This window comes from Gymnodraco acuticeps, unplaced genomic scaffold (genome assembly GCF_902827175.1).
Source record: "Gymnodraco acuticeps unplaced genomic scaffold, fGymAcu1.1, whole genome shotgun sequence".
Classification (NCBI taxonomy): domain Eukaryota; kingdom Metazoa; phylum Chordata; class Actinopteri; order Perciformes; family Bathydraconidae; genus Gymnodraco; species Gymnodraco acuticeps.
This window is the reverse complement of record NW_022990059.1, coordinates 55,188-75,622: the sequence shown is the minus strand read 5'-3', so window position 1 is coordinate 75,622 and position 20,435 is coordinate 55,188. Positions and strand designations below refer to the sequence as shown.

The 20,435-nt window shown below is 40.3% G+C and overlaps 1 protein-coding gene across 2 annotated transcripts; it reads left to right on the top strand.

Annotated features, from left to right (window-relative positions):
- The first annotated feature begins 409 nt into the window (after positions 1-409).
- LOC117545995 (nerve growth factor-like) lies at positions 410-19,599 on the top strand. Of its 2 annotated transcripts, XM_034216052.1 has the most exons (3): positions 410-606; positions 16,941-17,048; positions 18,325-19,599. In XM_034216052.1, the coding sequence occupies exon 3, from the start codon at positions 18,336-18,338 to the stop codon at positions 19,209-19,211; it is 876 nt and encodes a 291-aa protein (XP_034071943.1). In that variant the 5' UTR covers positions 410-606; positions 16,941-17,048; positions 18,325-18,335; the 3' UTR covers positions 19,212-19,599. The 2 variants fall into 2 exon arrangements, with proteins under 2 accessions (XP_034071943.1, XP_034071944.1); XM_034216053.1 differs by lacking the exon at positions 16,941-17,048 and having other exon boundaries at positions 438-606.
- Positions 19,600-20,435: the final 836 nt, after the last annotated feature.

The following is a 20,435-nucleotide window of genomic DNA, read 5'->3' as shown; positions in this document are numbered from 1 at the left end:
CAGCGTACCACATTTCTGAAATGTTCGACCAAGGACACTGGTGGTTTGACCTCACGCATGGGGGGGGCACGTTGCATAACCAAGAGCTGAGCTAGAAATGACTCAGGTGTGGAATAACAGTGACAAACTTCAGAAGCTTTCACGCCGTAAAACAAACCCTGACGTCACTTGGAGGTGACGTAAAGTCTCATGTGAAAGTTTAATCATCCCATTTGCGCAAAAGAGACAAAATGGTGAATGAAAGGAGAGGATGAATAGCGGTAGCTAGGTGCAAATTATAAATAGCTGTACTTTTTTCTTTTTTGTCACAGAGGAGGAATGGGTAGGCACTAGGACCTGCACTGAGCACACAGGAGGAGGGAGGGAGCAGCTTTGGGACTCCTCTTACTAAACTTTTAGAACAATTCATTTCCCAAAGAGTGTGGGAGGCAGACAGACAGAAGTGGATGGCCCGAGACCTCGATTCAAAGCTTTAAAAGCAGGAGCGGGATTTAGAGATTGGGATAATTCTGCTCTTGGCCTGGAGAGAGTGAGGTGGAATATAAAATAGTTCATCTGAAAGTTTTCACTCACTGGAGAGAGCAGAGAAGGAGCGTTAACAGGCTGGTGAGTTTGAACTTGTTCTTACACATGTTTATTTAAACAAGGAGTTAATGTGTTGAGAGTGTGTGCATGTAAAGATGGGGGGGATAAATAGACGTAAGGGAGAATCTCTCTTAGAAGTTATTCTCATACCTGTCATCAAGTGAAAGTGGTGCGTCTGAATTAAGATTGGGCTCTGCAGCAGCCAGTCAAGTCCTCTGTTGGGGTGAGAAAATTGCTGCTGACTTCCATAAACAACAGTAGTAAGAAAAAGTGGGTGATACATTTTTTTATTTGTGTTGGCTCGCGTGGTTCAACATTTGGACACTGTAGTTTTCCAGGTACAGATGGAGAGAGGGTATGGAAGAGGAGAGGGTGTAGAGAGAAAGAGAGAATAGGTGAGGATTAGAAAAAGGGGTTCTCCAAACTTCAATGGGAACCAGTCCTCTGTTCAGAAAACTCCTAGGACATCAGGTTACCTTCATTCTTTCCCTCCCTCTCTCCCCTTTTTTTCTATTCGTCTGTCTCTTCCTTCCCCTCTTTTTCAATCTGTCTTTCTCTCCGCTCATATTACACAACTCTTAAAGGACATGATGAGCTCTAATGTCCGTCACAAAGTGTGTTGCTAAGCTTGTCCGTGTGCCTGGGTGGGGCCTCTTGCTGTGTGTAGCTGATCAATGTTTTACACACTCGATATTTGTGTGTTGTTGTGTGTGTACGCGTGTGTTCTAAACACAGACCTCATGCCTGCCACTCCTACCAGGGAATTCCTTTCGGGGTTTGACAGGGGAGGAATGTCACTGAGGGCCAACATTTACGCACACAAACAAATATCACACAACAGTCTTCACAAGTGTCCTTTTGGTGCAGTCACCCGTTATACCTGTTGTGTTGATTCAATTTGACTCTGAAAATGTACAAAAACAGGTGTTGTTGGATGAAATAAATACAGAAAAAGGCAGCTTTTCACAGACACACAATATGTGTACATAGACTGCTTCTACAGCATTGTGTGTGTACATCTGTGTTTGATAAGAACAAGTATCAAAACGTATAGCGTGGGCCAGCGAGTGAAGCGCTCCCAAGAGAAAGGTGCTCTGTCTGGTACAAATATAAATGTTCTAAATTGTTTACGAGCTTCAATTTTGCTGCCAGCGTGTGCCGGAGGGGAGCGGAGAGCGTTTTCATCACCTCTCTGTTGGTTCACAGAGGAAGTGGAGGGAGAAATCTGCAGCAGCCTGGCCATATATCTTACAGGACATCTCAAGAGATGCTGTAAATTTCTCCAAGTGGTTAGCATTTTGACTCAGGGTACAACTAAAATTAAAAAGCATATATTTTTTACTTTCATAGATCAGCTTTATACCCCACACAATTATGTATAAGGAGAACATTCTAGCACGAAGTCAATCAAAAATGTTTCATTGTCACTGCTCTGTCATTGTTGATACAGTGACACTGACTGATAGCAAGCTAAAACAACTACAATAGAGCCATGAATGGTAAACCACACCAAATGCACATAACAATACGACTACCAGTTCATACAGGAGATCAATGACATGTACCTTGTCTCAAACAAAGCAATTTCAACAACAAAAAGAAAGCTAACTTTCCGATCGGATTTTGAAGGCTAGAAAAGAAGAGAGCTTTAATCCGCCAAAAAGTATTATTAACTAACATTCAACCAACTGCTTATCCCTGGGCTTTTCATCTACAATTTAGTCTGTGTGTTTACAATGTTGCTGCTGGCTCACTTGACCATCAATCATACATAATGACGCAGAAGCTTGCAGACTTGGCATTTGTTGCTTATATATAGCTTCAGTGGCTGTTTCTCCCTCTTTGTTCAATATTCAAAGTTAAATATTAATTTAAATTAACATTATTGTAAATTGCAACATGGGTTGATATCTGTTACTTTGGTTAAAGATTCAAATGTAAATCTTCTATTAATTACCATATTTGACCAGTTGAACCATGTCATTGTGATGAATGTCATTGCTAAAAACAGCTTAAGCCAGTTAAACTTTGTGTGTGTGTGTGTGTGTGTGTGTGTGTGTGTGTGTGTGTGTGTGTGTGTGTGTGTGTGTGTGTGTGTGTGTGTGTGTGTGTGTGTGTGTGTGTGTGTGTGTGTGTGTGTGTGTGTGTGTGTGGCAGATGGACAGTGCTGTTTTCCCCTGCAGACAAAGATGTCTGTGATTATTCATGACCCTCTCAGGTTTCCCTTTGAAGCTGAATTACAGCTTTCCCTATGTTAGCACCTGTGTGCGTGTGTGCGTGTGTGTGCACGTGTGTGTGGTGTGTGTGTGCACGTGTGTGTGTGTGTGTGTGTGTGTGTGTGTGTGTGTGTGTGTGTGTGTGTGTGTGTGTGTGTGTGTGTGTGTGTGTGTGTGTGTGTGTGTGTGTGTGTGTGTGTGTGTGTGTGTGTGTGTGTGTGTGTAAGTGTAAGTGTAAGTGTAAGTGTAAGTGTAAGTGTAAGTGTAAGTGTAAGATAAAGGGTAACACTTTACTATGTCAGGTAAATGTCACAAAATGTACTATTTAATACATTAAACTAACTGAATATTTACTAGGAATGCATCTATTTAAAGCACTTGCATAATAACATAACACTTTTGTAAAAACAACAATGCACCTGTGACAGTCTTGGTGTGAAACTTGAACTTGTTGTCCAGGATGAAAATGAACTGTGTTAATTTAATAAACCAATAGAAGTATTATAAAAAACACCGGTTCAAAACAACCTATTACCTGGGTACAGGTAGCAATTATTGCATCAGTGGATGCCATTATATTTAATGTGAAGTGGATCATCATCAAATTATGGAAGGATGTAGCTATTAATTTAACTACAAATGCTCCTTTAATTCATGATTAAGACAAGCAGGTGTCAAGGTGACAAGCAGATGGTGCATACAATTTAAAAAGAGATATCATGTTTATAGCACATTTATATTAAAAATATTTTCCATACATCCTGTGATTACAGCCTGGCTGGATGTACCTTGTCAGGTAACTGGTAGACCAAACTAAAAATGTTGGACTTCATCATAACCTATACTAGGCATCTTGAGATTGTTTGTACCTTTCTGCTAAAGTTTGAACTCAAATGTTAATGACATGCACTAAAGAAAATGCATTTTCAGAGATTTATGGCATTCATTTTCTACATTGATCAATTTTAACCCTACTTGTGTCACAAATTACCTTTGGCATTCAATGTTATATATCTGAGAAATACAATTTTTTGTGTGTTGTACAGAGAAGCCAACACATCATTCCATTTTAAGATGCATTTAGGATAAACTGCCATTTTGTTTGACGCTCATGAGACATAATATATCGCTATCATATCACCAGGTATGCAAATCTATTGAATAGTACTCAAATTATGACAGAAAGTAGAAGATCCACCCCATAAAACACATAATAGATGGAGTGGTGTGAGCTGTCTAGACTGCAGTGTTGTATAGGACACCTGGGCAGGGGAGAGGCTGTGACAGCACACCTGGACTGTGGATTTAACTGTCGCTACTTATCCTCCAAACTAACCCTTAAAGTCAGACAACAAACACAAACATCATTAAAATGGTTTATATGGTCCTGCATTGTTGGTCCTTTTACCGAAACGAAAACCATCCACGGTATCAAAAACTTTGTATTTGTTGGTCTACTGGATTATGTGTGTCGAAGCACACAAATATTTCCCTTCATAAAAATTAAGGAATGAGTATTTGTTGCATTATTCAGCCAGTTCATTATCTCCTCAGATAGTTAGTGAAAGGGTATGGACCAGGGAACATCCCATTAAATGATGGAGCAGATCACTGATACATGCATCACTTCAGGTCTGCACTAACAATGTGTCCTTATGGTTTTCAATAATTTAGTTTTAGGACCCAGAGGGGCCAATTTGCATTGATACAATTATCAAAACTGAAACCCTTTTGTTAACATGCCATCTTTGGTTTGTATTGTAATAGCTAAAGCATTATAGCAGTGTAAAGCATCAGCAAGTCTATCAAAATGGCACAAATATAATACATTGATTTACACGTATGGAGTGATGTGACATTATTTAATAATCATTTTTAATTACATTATTAATGTTGACCTAGAAAACATGATTTATAGTACTACAATGTGCTGCACAGTTCCAGGCCAAAATTCCTGGCTACCAACACAGCCCCAGCCTTAGATCGACACGAGTACAACTATTGTTGCTCAAAATGTCTGGGGCAGTTCCAGCTGGCAACAACAACTGATTAAGGGTTTGTCACTCAGGAACATGAAGTCTGATGTCTTATCAGATCCAAAAGGCATGAGGCAGACTAGTCACAATATTCTTCTAGTCTTAGATAAAGTGGTTAGTAACCAATGGCCCCATAAAGGAAGATTGCCGTTCATATGAAAACTTATTCTCAGCAATAATTATTTACAATTCTACACAAGAAAAACAGTATATTGCATTTTTTGCCTCTCCATCCATGACTATCAGTTTAAGCCGCACCTAACTCTTAGACAGGTAGCAGCCAGCAAAAATAATACCACATTTGTTTTCAGTACCACTTCCTAGAAAATAACTTGCCAAGCTCATTAGGTATTATTTGTGTGCAAGTTGTGACTTTTCCTCTTGCTGTAAGGCGTTCTGTGCCAAAGCCACATGTCAATCCGGATACTTCAATCAAATTCATGAAAATATAACCCAAAAGAAATTAGCTTTCTTAACAGACCATCTTTTCAAACTCGACAGCCAATTTTTTTTTTCATTATCTTATGTTATCCTACTAATTTCATGATTTAAAAAAAGGACCAAATTATAAAACAATTGCTTGAACATTCAAAACTGAGCTTCTCTGTTTGGAAGAAATAGGGAGACGATAATTCATGGATAAAAACGTAAACCCAGACCATGCTTTGGTTATCTTTTGGGTCGGTACAGCTGCAGTCTGGCACAGGTCAGTGCACAGACTGGGGTGAGAACATCTGGTGTAAAATGAACCAGCTAAAGTGTTCCATCTGAAGTCAGTGGGAGAGGTAAGAGGTCAGAGTTCAGGTTCGGGGGTTACGTCTGTGTTTGTAGAGGAAAACTAAGATCTAGAGTTCGCAGCAGGTCAGGATCCTGAACCATGTGGCACAAGAGCTGAATGGAAAATACGGAAATGTGACGTCCCCTCCAGAGTTACTTTCTGCAGTAATTCTCGTGGACGTTTCCTTTACAAACATCTTCTCAGAATGTTTAGGAGAAAATTCAATCAACAGAAATCACCGCTAACATTGTTTAACATTGGTAACTTACTGGATTTGAACATAAATGTTGGTCAGGCATGAGCAGACTCTTTTGTCCCGGCACCTTTACCACATATGGACCTGGTTTTCAGCTCATTTGCACTGTGCAAAATCAAGAATAAAAGACTTGTGTGTTTGGACTCCTCCATACATTGAAAACTGAATCAAAGACTGTTAATGCAAGCAAGCCTTTGTGTAGAAGAACTGATTTCCACAGGTGCTCCATCAAAGGGTTATGTTTGCCTGCGTCTGGCTGGTTCTATGTGTGTGCACATATGCGTGTGTGTACTGAATGTATATGCTTCCCAAAAATGACAACTAAATATGCAGACATGCCTGATCATTCCACTCTAAATGCCTCTATGACTTTCAGTTATGGCTCACGCTCCTCTCATGCATGTGCACGCAGACCAAACACACAGTAGCCGATACATCACCAAATTACCAGGGCTGTTCTTACAGCTAAAATAACAGTGTTGTGGTCTTAATCTGTTGACTCAGTGCACGTCTCGTTTGAAATTGATTCACCGGAACCCTTTTTCATGTTTGTGTGTGTTTGTGTGTACATTTGGATTAAAGTGATGACACCCTCTCACTCTCACTTTCCTTCCCCTTTATCCCGATTAGTAGGTTGACTACAACTTGTCTGGACATGTAACTCTGCCTCGTTGCCAACAACAGAGAAGAAATACTTGATATTTTCAAATATTAAAATCAACTCCAAAGCCTCAAATAACACACAATTAGCATTTGTTTTCAGATCCTTTGTTATGAATGTGTCTTTAGCTATACTCTAATCTGTTTTTACAAATCATCAAGAGATCAGATTTACTCCAACAAAGAAGACACAAAATAAAAAGAAACATAAACCACACCAGCATTGGAGGAATGTGGTTCGTTCATGTACCGTATGAGCAATGTGCATGTGTTGGATACACATCAAACACACACACACACACTCACACAAACACAAACACGCCTTAGCCCCAAGGATACAAGTGAGGTCACGTATTATGCACTTATTCGGGTTATGCCGATTTGGGAATGCACAGCATGCAGGAGGATGATCCACTGACTAGTCTTAACAGATTGGTCACATAAACAATGGGCGGAAATTAATAACGCGTCATTATTTGGTTGTTCTAGCCAGACAGGATCCTAAGAACTACAGAGGTTTGAAGAACTTTACAAGCAGTTTTCTCAACTCTGCCTTCATGCAATCAGTTGCATCTGTCATCAAGTTGTTTTTTGAGGATTAATTGCGTGTCAAGAGGAGTTTTGGGGAGGATGACGCTGTAGGAGCCACTCTATCTCTTTCACCATTACTCTGCTGACACGCTGAACATGGCATGCTGCTAACAGACAGAGGATTGGCCTGGGAGGTCCCACACAGACAGGTGGTGGACATCAGCTAGAGGCTTAAAGAGTGGGAAGGAGGCAGAGAGGGGGGAAGATATGGACTGAGGGAGATAGGAGGCATTGAGAGACAGAAGCAGAGAGAGAGAGAGATGACAGAACGATGTGCAGACCACACAGAATAGAAAATGGCCGGGTCAAGTCTACAGTGAGATGGGTGAGACTGCAATCAAAGAAACACTGGGAGTGACGAAAATATCACATGTGTGCAATCTTCAGAACAGTCCGGACAGTCTGTGTGTTAAGGGCCATCTATATACTATATATATATATATATATATACTATATATATATATATATATACTATAGGCTTTGTTTGAATCCCCATATTCTTTTCACTACTTTTATCATTGTTTTCATGCTTCAATTCTGTACGTCTGTGTTGTCTATTCATGACCATGCATTTTTAAAAAGGTACAACGAATTACTGGAATGCTCCTCATGAACATGAAAACATGCTAATGTAATGCTGATGTCTTGTCATATTAGCATATATAAGCGCTGAGGTGTTAGTGTTAATCAGCACTAAACACAGAGTGCAGCAGCTACAGCAGCTAAAGAATTGGTACTTAGATTGAAAGATACTTCATAAAAAAAACGAAATCGACTTGGCAGCACTACAGGAAACAACTTTTTACTAGGATTCATTCATACAAGTCTGCAAACATTTGTATGCTTCTTTAACCAATAATGTTGAGATCGTTAATCTCAACCAACCAACAGACCAATACTGCTGTCCACTGAGCATGGCCAAAAAACATCAACAAATCAACCAACTAATGCAAAGAGACTGTCAGTTATGCATGATGGCTCTTTAAGGCCACATGCCAGCAAGATGTCGTCATGCGAATGAGGTCTTTACCCATGTTAATACTTCAGTATCCTGGAGTGAGATACTTAAACTCAACATGCTTCAAGAGGTGCCGTGCTGGCTGGCTGACTCTTCGCCCCCGAGAGCCGGGCCAAAAGAAAATTGAATTAAGTTTAACAAATCAATTCCATGTTACACTAATTTAAAGTGGAAGGCTAAGCTCAATGCTAGCCTCCAGTCAGAGCACAGTGCCTCTCAAATACGATCTTCTCCTTTATGTTAAATAAAGCTCATCATCATCAACAGACACTTTGTTCTCTTTGATAATTACTCCTACCCACATTCAGATGTGAAGAATATTAATATGCTTATTGGTAGGGCATACTTTCATTGAAAGAAAACCGTACATGCATATCTTTAGGTCTGACGTAACATATACGCAGTTTGCGTCTGGGCCCACACCCAAGCTCATGGCATCCAAAGCGCAGCACAAATGGGGCGTGATGGAAAAACGTGGGTGTTTGATTGAGCACATCTGTCTATTAACGCCCATGTTTTACTTCAAGTTGCATAGCAAATGTATCTGTGTGACTCATTCACAACCTCTTTGTTTAGCTGCGTTGACAACATGCACATGAAAATCTGTAAGCTGAATTTATTTGAAGGTAAAATCTGATAAAGATGCATAGATGAGTCAAATTAGACTAAAGATGAATCATTCTGACATTACTCTGATCTTTATCAGAAAGACATCTAAGATGGATTTGACTACAGTGAGATTTCCTCAGAAACATGCTTATAAAGATATACTCTCCGGGAGGATTAGTATCAACATGACTGAACCCCTGCATGGACAACATGGAAGACGCTTTCAAAATTCCACTCTGGTGGATGCCCTGAGAGTAGATAATGCAACATGAGTTACAGCCCCTCTGAGACAGTTCGCTGTCTGCTCAAGGAGAACGGAGAGTAATGTTATTTTCTGTAAATGCTATTGAGATGAAAGACACAGCAATACAATGTTCATGTCTATTACTCCTCAACTCTTTGTAACTCCCTGAAGCCTTAATACCTCTTTTGTTCCCTGTCCTTGAACTCCTTTTTGTCTCCATTTCTGCCCCGAAACAACATTGTACTTCCTTTCTCTGATTCTTTGTGTCACATGCTTCTTTATTTGCTAAATTCCCAAGACATCTCATTGCCCATCTGTACTTGCCTCTCCCTATCCCTTGATGTCTCTGAACCGTGTTCTCCATCCCTCCATCTGCCTCTCTCTCAGTTGCCAGACAGGCATTCCTGCCTCTGGTCCTCCTCCTCTCACTGCTCCGCTGTGGGATGTTAGATTCTCACCAGGAAATGGGAGTTATTACCACGGCCATGCCAAAAGATTAACCACTTGTCATGAGAAGATTGTTGAATGTCAAGGTCATAAAAACTAGAGGTCTGGAAAACATGTTAATCATTGTGTTCATCCTGCCTTCAAGGCCTGGAGGACTGGACTCCCACGTCTGTTGGTCCAGTACAGGGACCGGGTGGGTTTACTGGGGATGGGCCCTGTTGTTAGAAGCAAAAAGGGGGGAGGGGGATTAGAATACCTTTACCTCTTACACAGCCACAGAGCTGGTGGTGGTCTTGCCCCATTGCCAAGACCTTGGGTCCAAGAGTTCATTATGAGGACACATTGCACCAACGAAATGTATTATCTGTAAGGATCTTTTTTCAAAGTAGAATTAAAGAGTGACAGCGTTTTTGTTAGAAACAGTGTAATGGCGTATCATTATCGCAGAAACGTAACTCTTTGATTATTGTGTATTTGGTTTTTTGAGAGGGCTCTGCAGTGTTCACTTCAAATGTGTTGAACTTCGACAGTTTTAACTAAAAGATTATCGGAAATGTACAATGAAAGAAGGGATCTTCTGCTAGCAGTAAGGGTGGCACCATACTACAGCAAGGAGTCGTGGAGTTCCTAATGTCCTGCCAACAAACATGCGGAACATTAATTACCATACTATTAATTTCCAGTTTTCTTTGCATTCAGAAAGAAACAGGCTTTATTTTGACTAAATAAGTTGTAATGCTCTTCTCAATCTAAATGCATAGCATACTGAGAGCTCAACTAATCATGAACATCTCAAGAAACGCTTGTATCTGCATTGTTGTAGTTTCTGGCAATATGCTAGAAACCACATTATTAAACAAACAGGAAAAACAACAATGATATTCTTTGGTGTATAAAGTTTCAGTTTCTATTTGCTACTCATCTCTTTCTTCCAAATGCAATTACTGGCGAATTTAGCTCTCAGCTAAAATGTTGTTTAGTTTGGACTCCTTTCACAAACAACACAAGGATTCAATCTCTATTATAATGAATCAACGTTCAACTTACTGTAGGACAATGTGTGACAACAAGGGAGAGGCTGGAGTTACATTGTAGTCATGTCTCTGCTTTGTCTCAAGATTGCAAATAAAAAAAAACCTCTGGAACAAATATTGTGCCAAAAGCTGACTACCATATGTTGCATCATTCGTAGCTGAAGACGTGAAAAGTCAGCTGAAAATCAAATAAGAAGCCAAGAGAGATACTATATACGCCAAACTTGAAGCCTGTGGTTCATGAAACTGTGTCAGTATCTTGGACTGAAACAAGAGCCTTGCAACATCAAAGCAAGATGTAAACATAGTGTATGGTAACTTAACATTCAAATAGGCATGCTATTGCACTTATTGTGTCAGGTAAGTGGGACTGGTTTAGAAATTATTAACATTCTGCTAAACTGTATTGGCACACCTTTGCTCAATTATTTTACATCTACTTCTCCTGGACAGTGTGCATTGTTAAAAAAAAAAGTCGAACTGCTTTCATTATTCCAGCTCCAAGACAAATCCCTTCCACAGTTAAAATCCTAAAGTCTGTTTTTTCAGCACAGCAAGTCTGTATTTTCAGCTTCTGAAGCAGTAGTCAATTATTTGTAGCCAACAACACAAAAAACTAAACAAACAAGCACATAGTCTCAGACGGCCAAGTTGGAAGACATTGAGAAGTTTTTTTAGAATCAGAAAATGGTTATGTAATTTCCACAAAACAGCAGGAAGAGATAGAAAGGACCCACAAGGGTAGTGCTCTGCACCTGCACACAGCTATATCTCAGTGTTGAAATCGCTTATTGTTGTTAAACACAGAAACAGCCATGTATCCAGGCAGTTACCTTCGGGCTTTAAACCGTTAGAGAAAAGAAGAACAAAGGAGAAGAAAAAAGGAAGGGCCAGGATAAATGAGAGACAGCCAGACAGGAAAAGAAAGTCAGAAAACAGCAGGATGAAGGCTATGGCTCGTTGCCAATCTCTGTTCATTTAAGTTTCCACTTGTGTTCTCCTATGCTCTCAAGTTGCCTTGAACAGACACAAAAGCTTTTATTTGAACAAAGCTGATGGAGACAGACGCGTTAAATGGTGGTATATACATTAATTCCAACAGGCGCCCTCATTATGTATCCTTTAAATCAAAACAAGAAATGAACTTTACATTGCAGACTGCTTGTCTCTAATGGCACCGTGTTCTTTTACGGTTTTATCGACAAATTGTTGTAAATGGTTGCTCATAAAACCTAATGCCACAGATTTCAGAGGTCTTGTTGGCAGCATGTTACTGAGCTGGAAAACATTCAGTAGGTGAGTGAAGTGAAGTACCTACGTCTGTACGACTGCCAATATCAGCCGTTGAATAAAAGGTCAGTCTTTTGAAAGCTGCTTTCTTTTTAGAGAAAGTTGGAAACACATTTACCTGTGTGTAGTATACGCAAGGCATATTTTATTGCTGCACCCAGTAAACCCATCAAGATAATACAAGCTGATGTCCCATATGATGCACATATGTTCTGCTTTCTATATTATAGTGCCTGTTCAGTTCATACTACAAAAGGTTTGTACAGTCAATGTTCTTTTGTCATGCATATCTTTCATTAGCAGAGTTTACCGTTTGAAGTTTCCCTGATGAACAACAGGTGCTTTAGTCCTCACAGCAAATGTCTTTTAAATATGAGAAGATGGAACAGAACAGGGCAGAAACTGATCATTCCATCTCTGCTCCTCACATTACAACGGTCATATGTCTAACGTCTGATATTGTTCACTGCTAGTTTTTTTCCACCAGCCTGGAATAGAAGTCAGTGCAATTAAGAAACAAAAGGTGCAGAATCGTACCACTAGTGGCGCTTGTGCTGGTAACCAAAGTACTATGATGTGATATAGAGCAATTTGTCAAATGTGCCAACCTTACTTCGTTGCACAACACACATTTAGGAAGACTCAGTAATACGAGTAAGATTCGGACTTACATAAAAAGTACCAATCGTGCTTCTTTGGGTTTTTTGGTTTCCTATGTAATGCTGTTGCTGCTGAGACACACAAATAGACGGACACGATGACAGAAAGTTAATTTCACATAAGATAAAATGCTAACCGGTGTGTGAGATTTCACAGCGGGGCATTGTTTTAAATTGTCAACAATAAAAAAGTGCAATTGAACTGAAATACTGAAATGTTTAGCGTTAATGGTTGCGAAGAAAAAAAAGAATCATTATTAAATTGTTTTTTGTTTTATCCCAACGTAATACTTCATTGATGTCAGTTTAAATGTATCGAGGTGGTGTGTAACCTAAGCTTAATTATAAGCACTGGGTTACTACAAACCTTTTAACACATTATCGTGGAAAATACCACACATGTATTTTCCAGTGTTTACCTATTCTGACTGTTTGACCTGTGCTTTTAAAAGTGTTTCCAAGAAAAGCCAGTCAGTCACACTGAGAGCCTCTCAAGAACGTTTGGAGTATATCTTCATTGCACTTTTGACAGAAGCTGCATGACATCATTTTTGCGTGACAAAAACTTGATTTATGACAGTATGTTGGCTGCAGTATTAATTTCACAAGGCGGTTTGTCTAAACTGTGACGAGCAGATGTCTTTCTGTAGATGACAAGTTACGATTACAACGGCGGCTATACGAGGAAATGGAGGCTTTTCAATTACAAGTATGGCTCTGTAAAATAAAATAAATATTAGAAAAGGCATCTGATGCACATTTAAATCGTTTTTTACTGGAGTGTTTCATTTCAAGTAAGCCCTATCCAAAATTAAGACTTGTTGTTCCTAAGACTGATCCATTTAAGTCACTAATTGTTTCCAAGCATTGATTAACGAGCATTCATTAATACAAATTCTTTAGAAGAAATAAACATGTCTTCAAATATTTGGATGCAGTTAAAAGTAAAAAGAGAGCAAGTTGACCTGGCAGCCATCTCTTGTGATAATTATTTCTCTTGGATGACAGCAGGAGGAACTGCACTACACAGGCTTGACGAGAGACACAGAAACACTGTTGACCTTTCTGTTTTCCTCTGCATCACCCTCTCTCCGTCTCCTTTCTCACCATCTCTTCAGCTGTCAGTCTCTGTTTCTCACCCCCTCATAATCTGATGTGATTGTCATCGTCCCGAGAGAGGTGTGTGTTTGTTTGAGAAAACCGTTGACATGTCGTTCCTGCACATCTTTTAACAAGGACATGTATCTACTGACTGGTGTTTCACACTGATAGGAAGACACCTCTGCTAAATGTAAACTAACCTCTGATTGATGGTGAGCAACGCTGTCATAAACAGCTTACTTTTGGGCCCACCTGCCTTATGGTCATTGTATCACAGTCAACACACCACACTGCAACCACATTCAGTCATTTGGCAGCTTGTAGGCCCCATGGTCTGATCAATGGAGCATCGTGAGCACTGGCACACCAAATGAAAATGTGTTATTAGCCAACTGCCTAGTCAGTACCAGTAAATATGTGGCTGGTCTCCACTGCCTTTGGGTAAGTAATGACTCTCCGTCTGAATGTGTTTTCCTCTCTTGCAGCCAAATTATTGTTTTTGCAGGTCACAACCTAGCAGCTGTGTGACTTAGCCCTGCTTTCCATATACTTTCATCAACTTTGGCAATCTTCTTGAACCAGGTGGTGCCATGCGGTGCCTCTAAATCTCATGCCATTGTTGCATTTGCAGAGTGATTCAACAGTGCTGGTTTTGATTTAATAGTTTGAGGAACCAGCCTATTGTGAGAAAGGGAACCTCCTCAGAGCAGGGGATGCTGCAGTCGGCCACATGAGGCCGTTCTATGAATTCATTTCCCGTAAAAAAACCTCCTTGATGAAAACATTATAAGCATGAATCATAAAAGGATATTCATTAACTGCTTTGTTTAAACCAGTGTTTATTAATACAGTATGATGAGTGTATGTAAATATAAACCATATTGTCTCTGAAATTGCTGTGGTATTTTTAATCAGTGTTGGAATACCTTATATAATAATAGCTATTTTCTTATTCAAAGCATATGCCATATGTGTTTGTGTGTATTTTGTGCCTGGATACCCAAGAGGAAAAACAGCTTACTGTTATGTGCACATCAAAAAGTTCAGGGAGCCTCACGCAGAACCCGGAGACTTCCTGTTTTATCAGTACCATATGGATTGCCTTTCCCAACACAGTTTGATATAGTATTTAGTTCCACATAAAATCTATTGCACCATTTCATCTAACATGGTATATTCAAGGAACAGTCAACACCCTGCAAATGTGGCTGAAATATAGTACTTTCATTGATGCTAGGAAAACATTTCTGGAGTAGTAACCACAAAACCGTAACACAAACAAAAGCAGATCATTGATTGGAGATCATCCAAACTCTGTTCACTAAAAACACACAAACATTTAACAGGCATGTGTGCCTCTGTATGTGTGCAACATGTGTGTTGTTTTGCATACAGTGCAGGGGGCGGAGTGAAAGCCAGACAGATGCTGATTCAGTTCTGAAGTAATCCCATAAATCAGAGGTGCTTTCTAAACTGCTCTGACCCCTGTGCTCCTTCACTGCAGTGTTTACGCTGGCTCCACTGGTATTAAACACAAGCCACATATTTTTAACGTTAGGATCCTCTGGGCTCACCCCGGGCCATGTAAATAGTGAGCTGCCCGTCAGCCGGGATCAATCAACTCACTGCCTGTTTGGAGCAACTCCATATGTGTGTGAATGTGTAGTGCACGTATATCATTGTGTTTATTAAAGCCAAAATATATCACCAGTAGGGCAGCTTCTCAAAAATCTCAAAAGATAGCTCTTTCCATCTGCCAAGAGATTTTGAGTGTTTTGCAGTTGCAATGCCAGCTGACCCTAAGGTATTCACAACTTTTATCAAGTAAATGTATTTATTTGTCAAAGTATTTAATAACAAGGTATTTCTTAAATGTTATTTACACTTTTTACAGAAGTAAAAATGAATGAGCTTTATCGGCAAATGGTATTCATTATGAATAACCACCACTTTTAGAGTTACAGACCATTATACATTATGATGGATTATTTATGGCAAATAATCTATTAAATTCTATTAAATACAACAAATGTTGCCACATTTAATGTTGTGCCTGTGTGAGATGAGCACTTAGTTCTTACAGGTTGATAATGCACCATATTAAAGCTCAGCATACAGTATGTACATTCTTTGTTTTCAGTCAAATACAAATTTCCCAGCTAGGCCTATGGGTATGGGTGTGAAAAGCTAAACTAGTACCAGTACCACTAAATAGAAAGACTCCAAAAAATAAGAACAAGTTCCTCAAAAAGACAGTTTGAGAAGTTAGACAAAGAGTAACTCTCTACCACAGCCTTATATTTGTAGAAAACTGTGGGTCAAAAAACAGAAACCAAGGACTTCAGTACAGTGAAAAGTGTCTTGAAATGCTAAACCTCTCTCACGCATTGTAGTTGCTATTTGTAATGGGAACAGGACCACTGACATCTCTCAGCTGCTTGACAGTTGTCCTTGAAGTCTGGTATATGCAGTCAACACTGACCTCTTCTGGTTATTATGTGCAACACTGCAAGGATTTCAATACAATTCATTTGTCTATAAAAAGGCATGTTGGCCCCAAAAAGGATTGACTAAAAACAAGAATGTTTCATTTTTGAAAATATGAACATGAATCACTTAACTATTTTTAATAGCCAGCCAGGATGCTTACTCTCTAAAAACAAGGTTGTTAAATAAACATGTTGAGCTAAAATGTTACAACACCAATAAAAATTTGTGGTATTCTAACAACGTACTTAGCAAAGTGGGTTTTTACAGAATGCTGCAGATAAGTCACAAATACACACCAGTTTCAACACCCCTGAGTGACCTGCTGAGTGTTTGTGTGCGAGGGGCTGTATTCATAAACATTTCAACATCCAAGCACGCCACATGTTCATACAAACACAATTATATGTATTACAACATTTGCATGTATGGCAAGAAATCCATTGTTTGCATTTGTGTGAGTTTATGTGCGCATGTGTTCACATAACTCATTAAAGATGCATGTTGGAGAGGTTTATGCTCAAAATACATTATGTAATATCTAATGAGGTGTCAAATGCTGCACATTCCAATGTGTGGCAAGTCTAAGCTCTAAGAGTTAAACATGGGGAACGTGTGTGTGTACTTTGCATGAGATAAGGCCAGATAATGGTAAACTGTGTATGTCTGTGAGAGCAGGGATGTCAAGGGGAAGAGTTGTACTTGCACTATTTGACTACTTGTTGAAACTGAACTGTATGTCAGTCTGAAAGAGGAACACTATGTCCAATGAGCCATCTTACAAAAGGTGGATGGTTCCATGTAGTTCTCTTCTGTGAGTACCAGTAACCAGTTTAATCAAATATTGGCTACAACACTACATATATGAAAACCTGAGGTTCATTCCATATGTTTACTTTAACTATTTGGTCTTTATGTCTGTGTTACAGACCTGTTGTTCAGGGGTTCCAGATGGCAGGCGTGAGGGGCCCGGCCTGCACTGGAGTCTGGCTTTAGAGTCCACAGGGGCTCCCACTTCAACTGGACACATTCCACAGGTACACAACACTCATCACAAGACATGTTCAAATTTGAGGACCAAATTCGTTGTGATGGTAAAATTCGTCTCAACAGTTTAATTCTCAACAATTCTCAAGTTGACCAACTCACTTCGATTTCGCAGAAAATACTCTTAAGGGAGCTTTGAAGGACTCAGAGCAGTGACAATGATTCTGCTGAGAGAGCTAATAAAAGTTAGGAAAGTAGGAGGTCTGCTCAGGTTTTAGCTAAATATCATGTAGGAGGTAACGGTAGCAGGCATCAAAAAACACCAGCCAATAAACCACTCCAAACCAAAACCGTGCCAAAAAGAGTTGAGACCCTGCAGAAATAATGATTTTGCATATCTTCAGACATTACCAACAAAGGGAAAAAACAAGACAACAACACACACAACAACAACACAAATAGATGCACATGCATTGCAAATAAATGCAAACATTGCAATAAAGATTTCAAATGTAAAACACAGCTGCAGCAGCATAGAAAAACAGCAAGAGGAACAACAACCCCTGTAAGCATTCAGAAGCCATATGCTCATGCCAATAATTCATTCATTCATGAAAAATGTGTTTTTTAAACAACAGCACAGCAGCCCTGCTGTGCCCAACAACATTGCAGCCGATTCTTAATGGCATTACCAAGACAACACAACCAGAGCAAAAACATGTCACCAATGAATATGACAACAAACAACACAGCAGCAGGTGCTCAGGGCCCGGTAATGGTGAGTCGACATCCGGTGTTGAGTCCCCCGGCAGAATGGTCTCAGTCCGACAGTAAACACAGGAACACTTTTTGAAGGCTGGTCAGCTATTACTCGTTGAGCAACGCCATTTTTTATGCTTAAATCAAGTTATCTAAAACGAGAAGCAGGACAGTGTTAGGCCATGAATAAACCAGCAGCAATTGATTAGTGACAGGCCATAAGGCCTGCGCTGCACACCTGCATGTATATGATTGGACGATAGGCTACTAACCTGTCTATGAATGAGCCAATCAGTGTTAAGCATTTTACAAACACCTGATGCCAATCAGCCAATTCAAGCCGACTTCCGTACGTATCATTAATCAATGGTAAATGCCAATACGGTTTTAAGACCCCTAATATATTCCATTAAATTGTCTTAAAAAAGTGGCAAATCTTCTTGTAATGTGAATTGTGTCTCTAGAAAATGTCTGATATTCTTAATTGTTTCTTGTACAATAGCCCATAGACCAAGCATGATATTTAAGCCATATTTCTGAACTTTCTTCTTTTCTTGTCGGCCTCAGGACGTTTGCCCATGAGGTCGTCATCACTGGTCCTGCTCCTCCTGATTGGCGTCCAGGCTGTACAGACCATGGGAGGTGGATTGGCCCGGTGCGCCGAGGCAGCCAACCACAAAGTAGGACAGCAGACTGCAGCCAATCACAGAGCAGGACAGCAGCAGACAGCAATGGGGGACCACCTTTCTGAACACCATTCTCCACAGGAGCATCAAAGGACCAGCCATCACAGGACCAAGAGGCCCCATCGAGCAGCTTCACACGCCCAAGATAGAAGCCCTGTCAATGGGCACTCTACATTGGATTCCCCCCCTGAGCCCTCCATCCCAGTGGTGGACCCAAAGCTCTTCTCCAAAAGACGTTACCGCCCCTCTCCCCGTGTTGTCTTCAGCGAGGTGGCCCCATCCCATGATGCTCTTGAAGGTGAGGGCTATGACATTGAAGGGGTGAGGGGGATGAGGGTGCGGCGCAGAGCAGGGTCGCACACCATGCACCGAGGAGAATACTCAGTATGTGACAGCATAAATACCTGGGTGGGCAACCTCACAAAAGCCACAGATATTGCTGAGAAAGAGGTCATAGTGCTGCCCAACGTTACAATCAACAATGTGGTGAAGAAACAGTTCTTCTATATGACCACCTGCCGATCCCCCACGCTCAGAGGCCCTGGGACTCCAAAAGGGGGAAGGCCAGGTATACGGGGTGGAAAACAGGGCAAATCAGGCAACTTGGGCTGTCGGGGCATCGACAGTCGCCACTGGAACTCCTACTGCACCAATACACACATATTCGTAAGCGCCCTGACCATCTACCAGGAACGGACAGCCTGGCGTTTCATTCGCATCAACGCAGCATGTGTGTGTGTTCTCAGCCGGAAGTCTTGGGCCGGATGAATGGGACACAGACTGGGGAGAACGACTGCTGACAACCAAACTATGAACCAAGCACACACATTTCTACTAAACAGCCACTGCAGCTTTATTGCCAATACTGTAATCCTCTCCCCCACCTCCATACATACAAAAACACACTTACACACACATACACACACACAAGCAGCTTTATCTATCCAACCCCTTGGCCCCTGACCCTACCTCAGTACGAGAAGTCCTGGTTATTTTTAAGTTATGAGGACTGCATGTCATATTTATGGTTTATACAGTCAAATATGAAAATATATACATATGTGTATATATACAAAATGAATTAAAGCTTTTAATGTTGTTGTTGTTATCGATGTTGTGTTGTTCATGCTGTTATTTATTAAACACCTCAGTACTTGCCTGGTTTCTTGTGTCAGTTAGTAGTGTTGATGTCTTTTATCAATATTTTTTATATTAACAGTTAATGAAATTGCAATGTGAAATGTAAACGAGGTTGTCGTAGTGAGACACTCGCAGAGAGTTATCACCCAGCTCTGCTGTTCCGTCCAACTTTCAGTGGCTTTTTCAATTATTTTACATTGTTATAATTGTAATGATGTGCAACTTTTCTGTTTTGCTTCAGTCTCACCTCTTTTCTCGATGCTGTGTCCAAATGCAACAGTCAGCTGTTTTTTAGTGAATCACCAGTGTCTGGTAGCTCCTCGGCAACAAACAGTATAACCAAAGTAGCCCTAGCTGGTGAACATAGAGAAGCATTTAGCAGTTAAATGGCCAAATAGCCATAAGGATTTGTTGGAGGCTTAACCACAGAGGAAAGTGGATGTATTTGACATTCATCTGAGACACATTTTTAAATAGATGCCAATGCTGCTCTGTGTCTGTTCAATGTATACAACTGCTTGGTAACATGCTGTCCAAATAACTTTATGAGGTGATAATATGTCAACGTGTTTACTGCCCCTAAGTGGCCAAAAGAAATACATATATTTCTATAGCAAGTAACCTCCTTAGGGCTCTAAAAACAGAGAGGGGAAGTATGATTAAATATATCTGTTCAAAACCAAACAAGAAAAAGGGCCACAAGTACATTTTCCTCCATGATATTTAACAAGCATAAAGCGTTGTCAAATCCAACATAGGTGCTAATTGGGCTCGGTGAGAGCTGCAAGCATAATTATATAATCTATCTATTCAGTAACTCCTCTTTCCCTGGATGGAGGCATCTGCATTTGG

Bases quoted from the DNA above. Each gene is read 5' to 3' on its own strand.
- LOC117545995 (XM_034216052.1), top strand. From the start codon at position 18,336: ATGAGGTCGTCATCACTGGTCCTGCTCCTCCTGATTGGCGTCCAGGCT.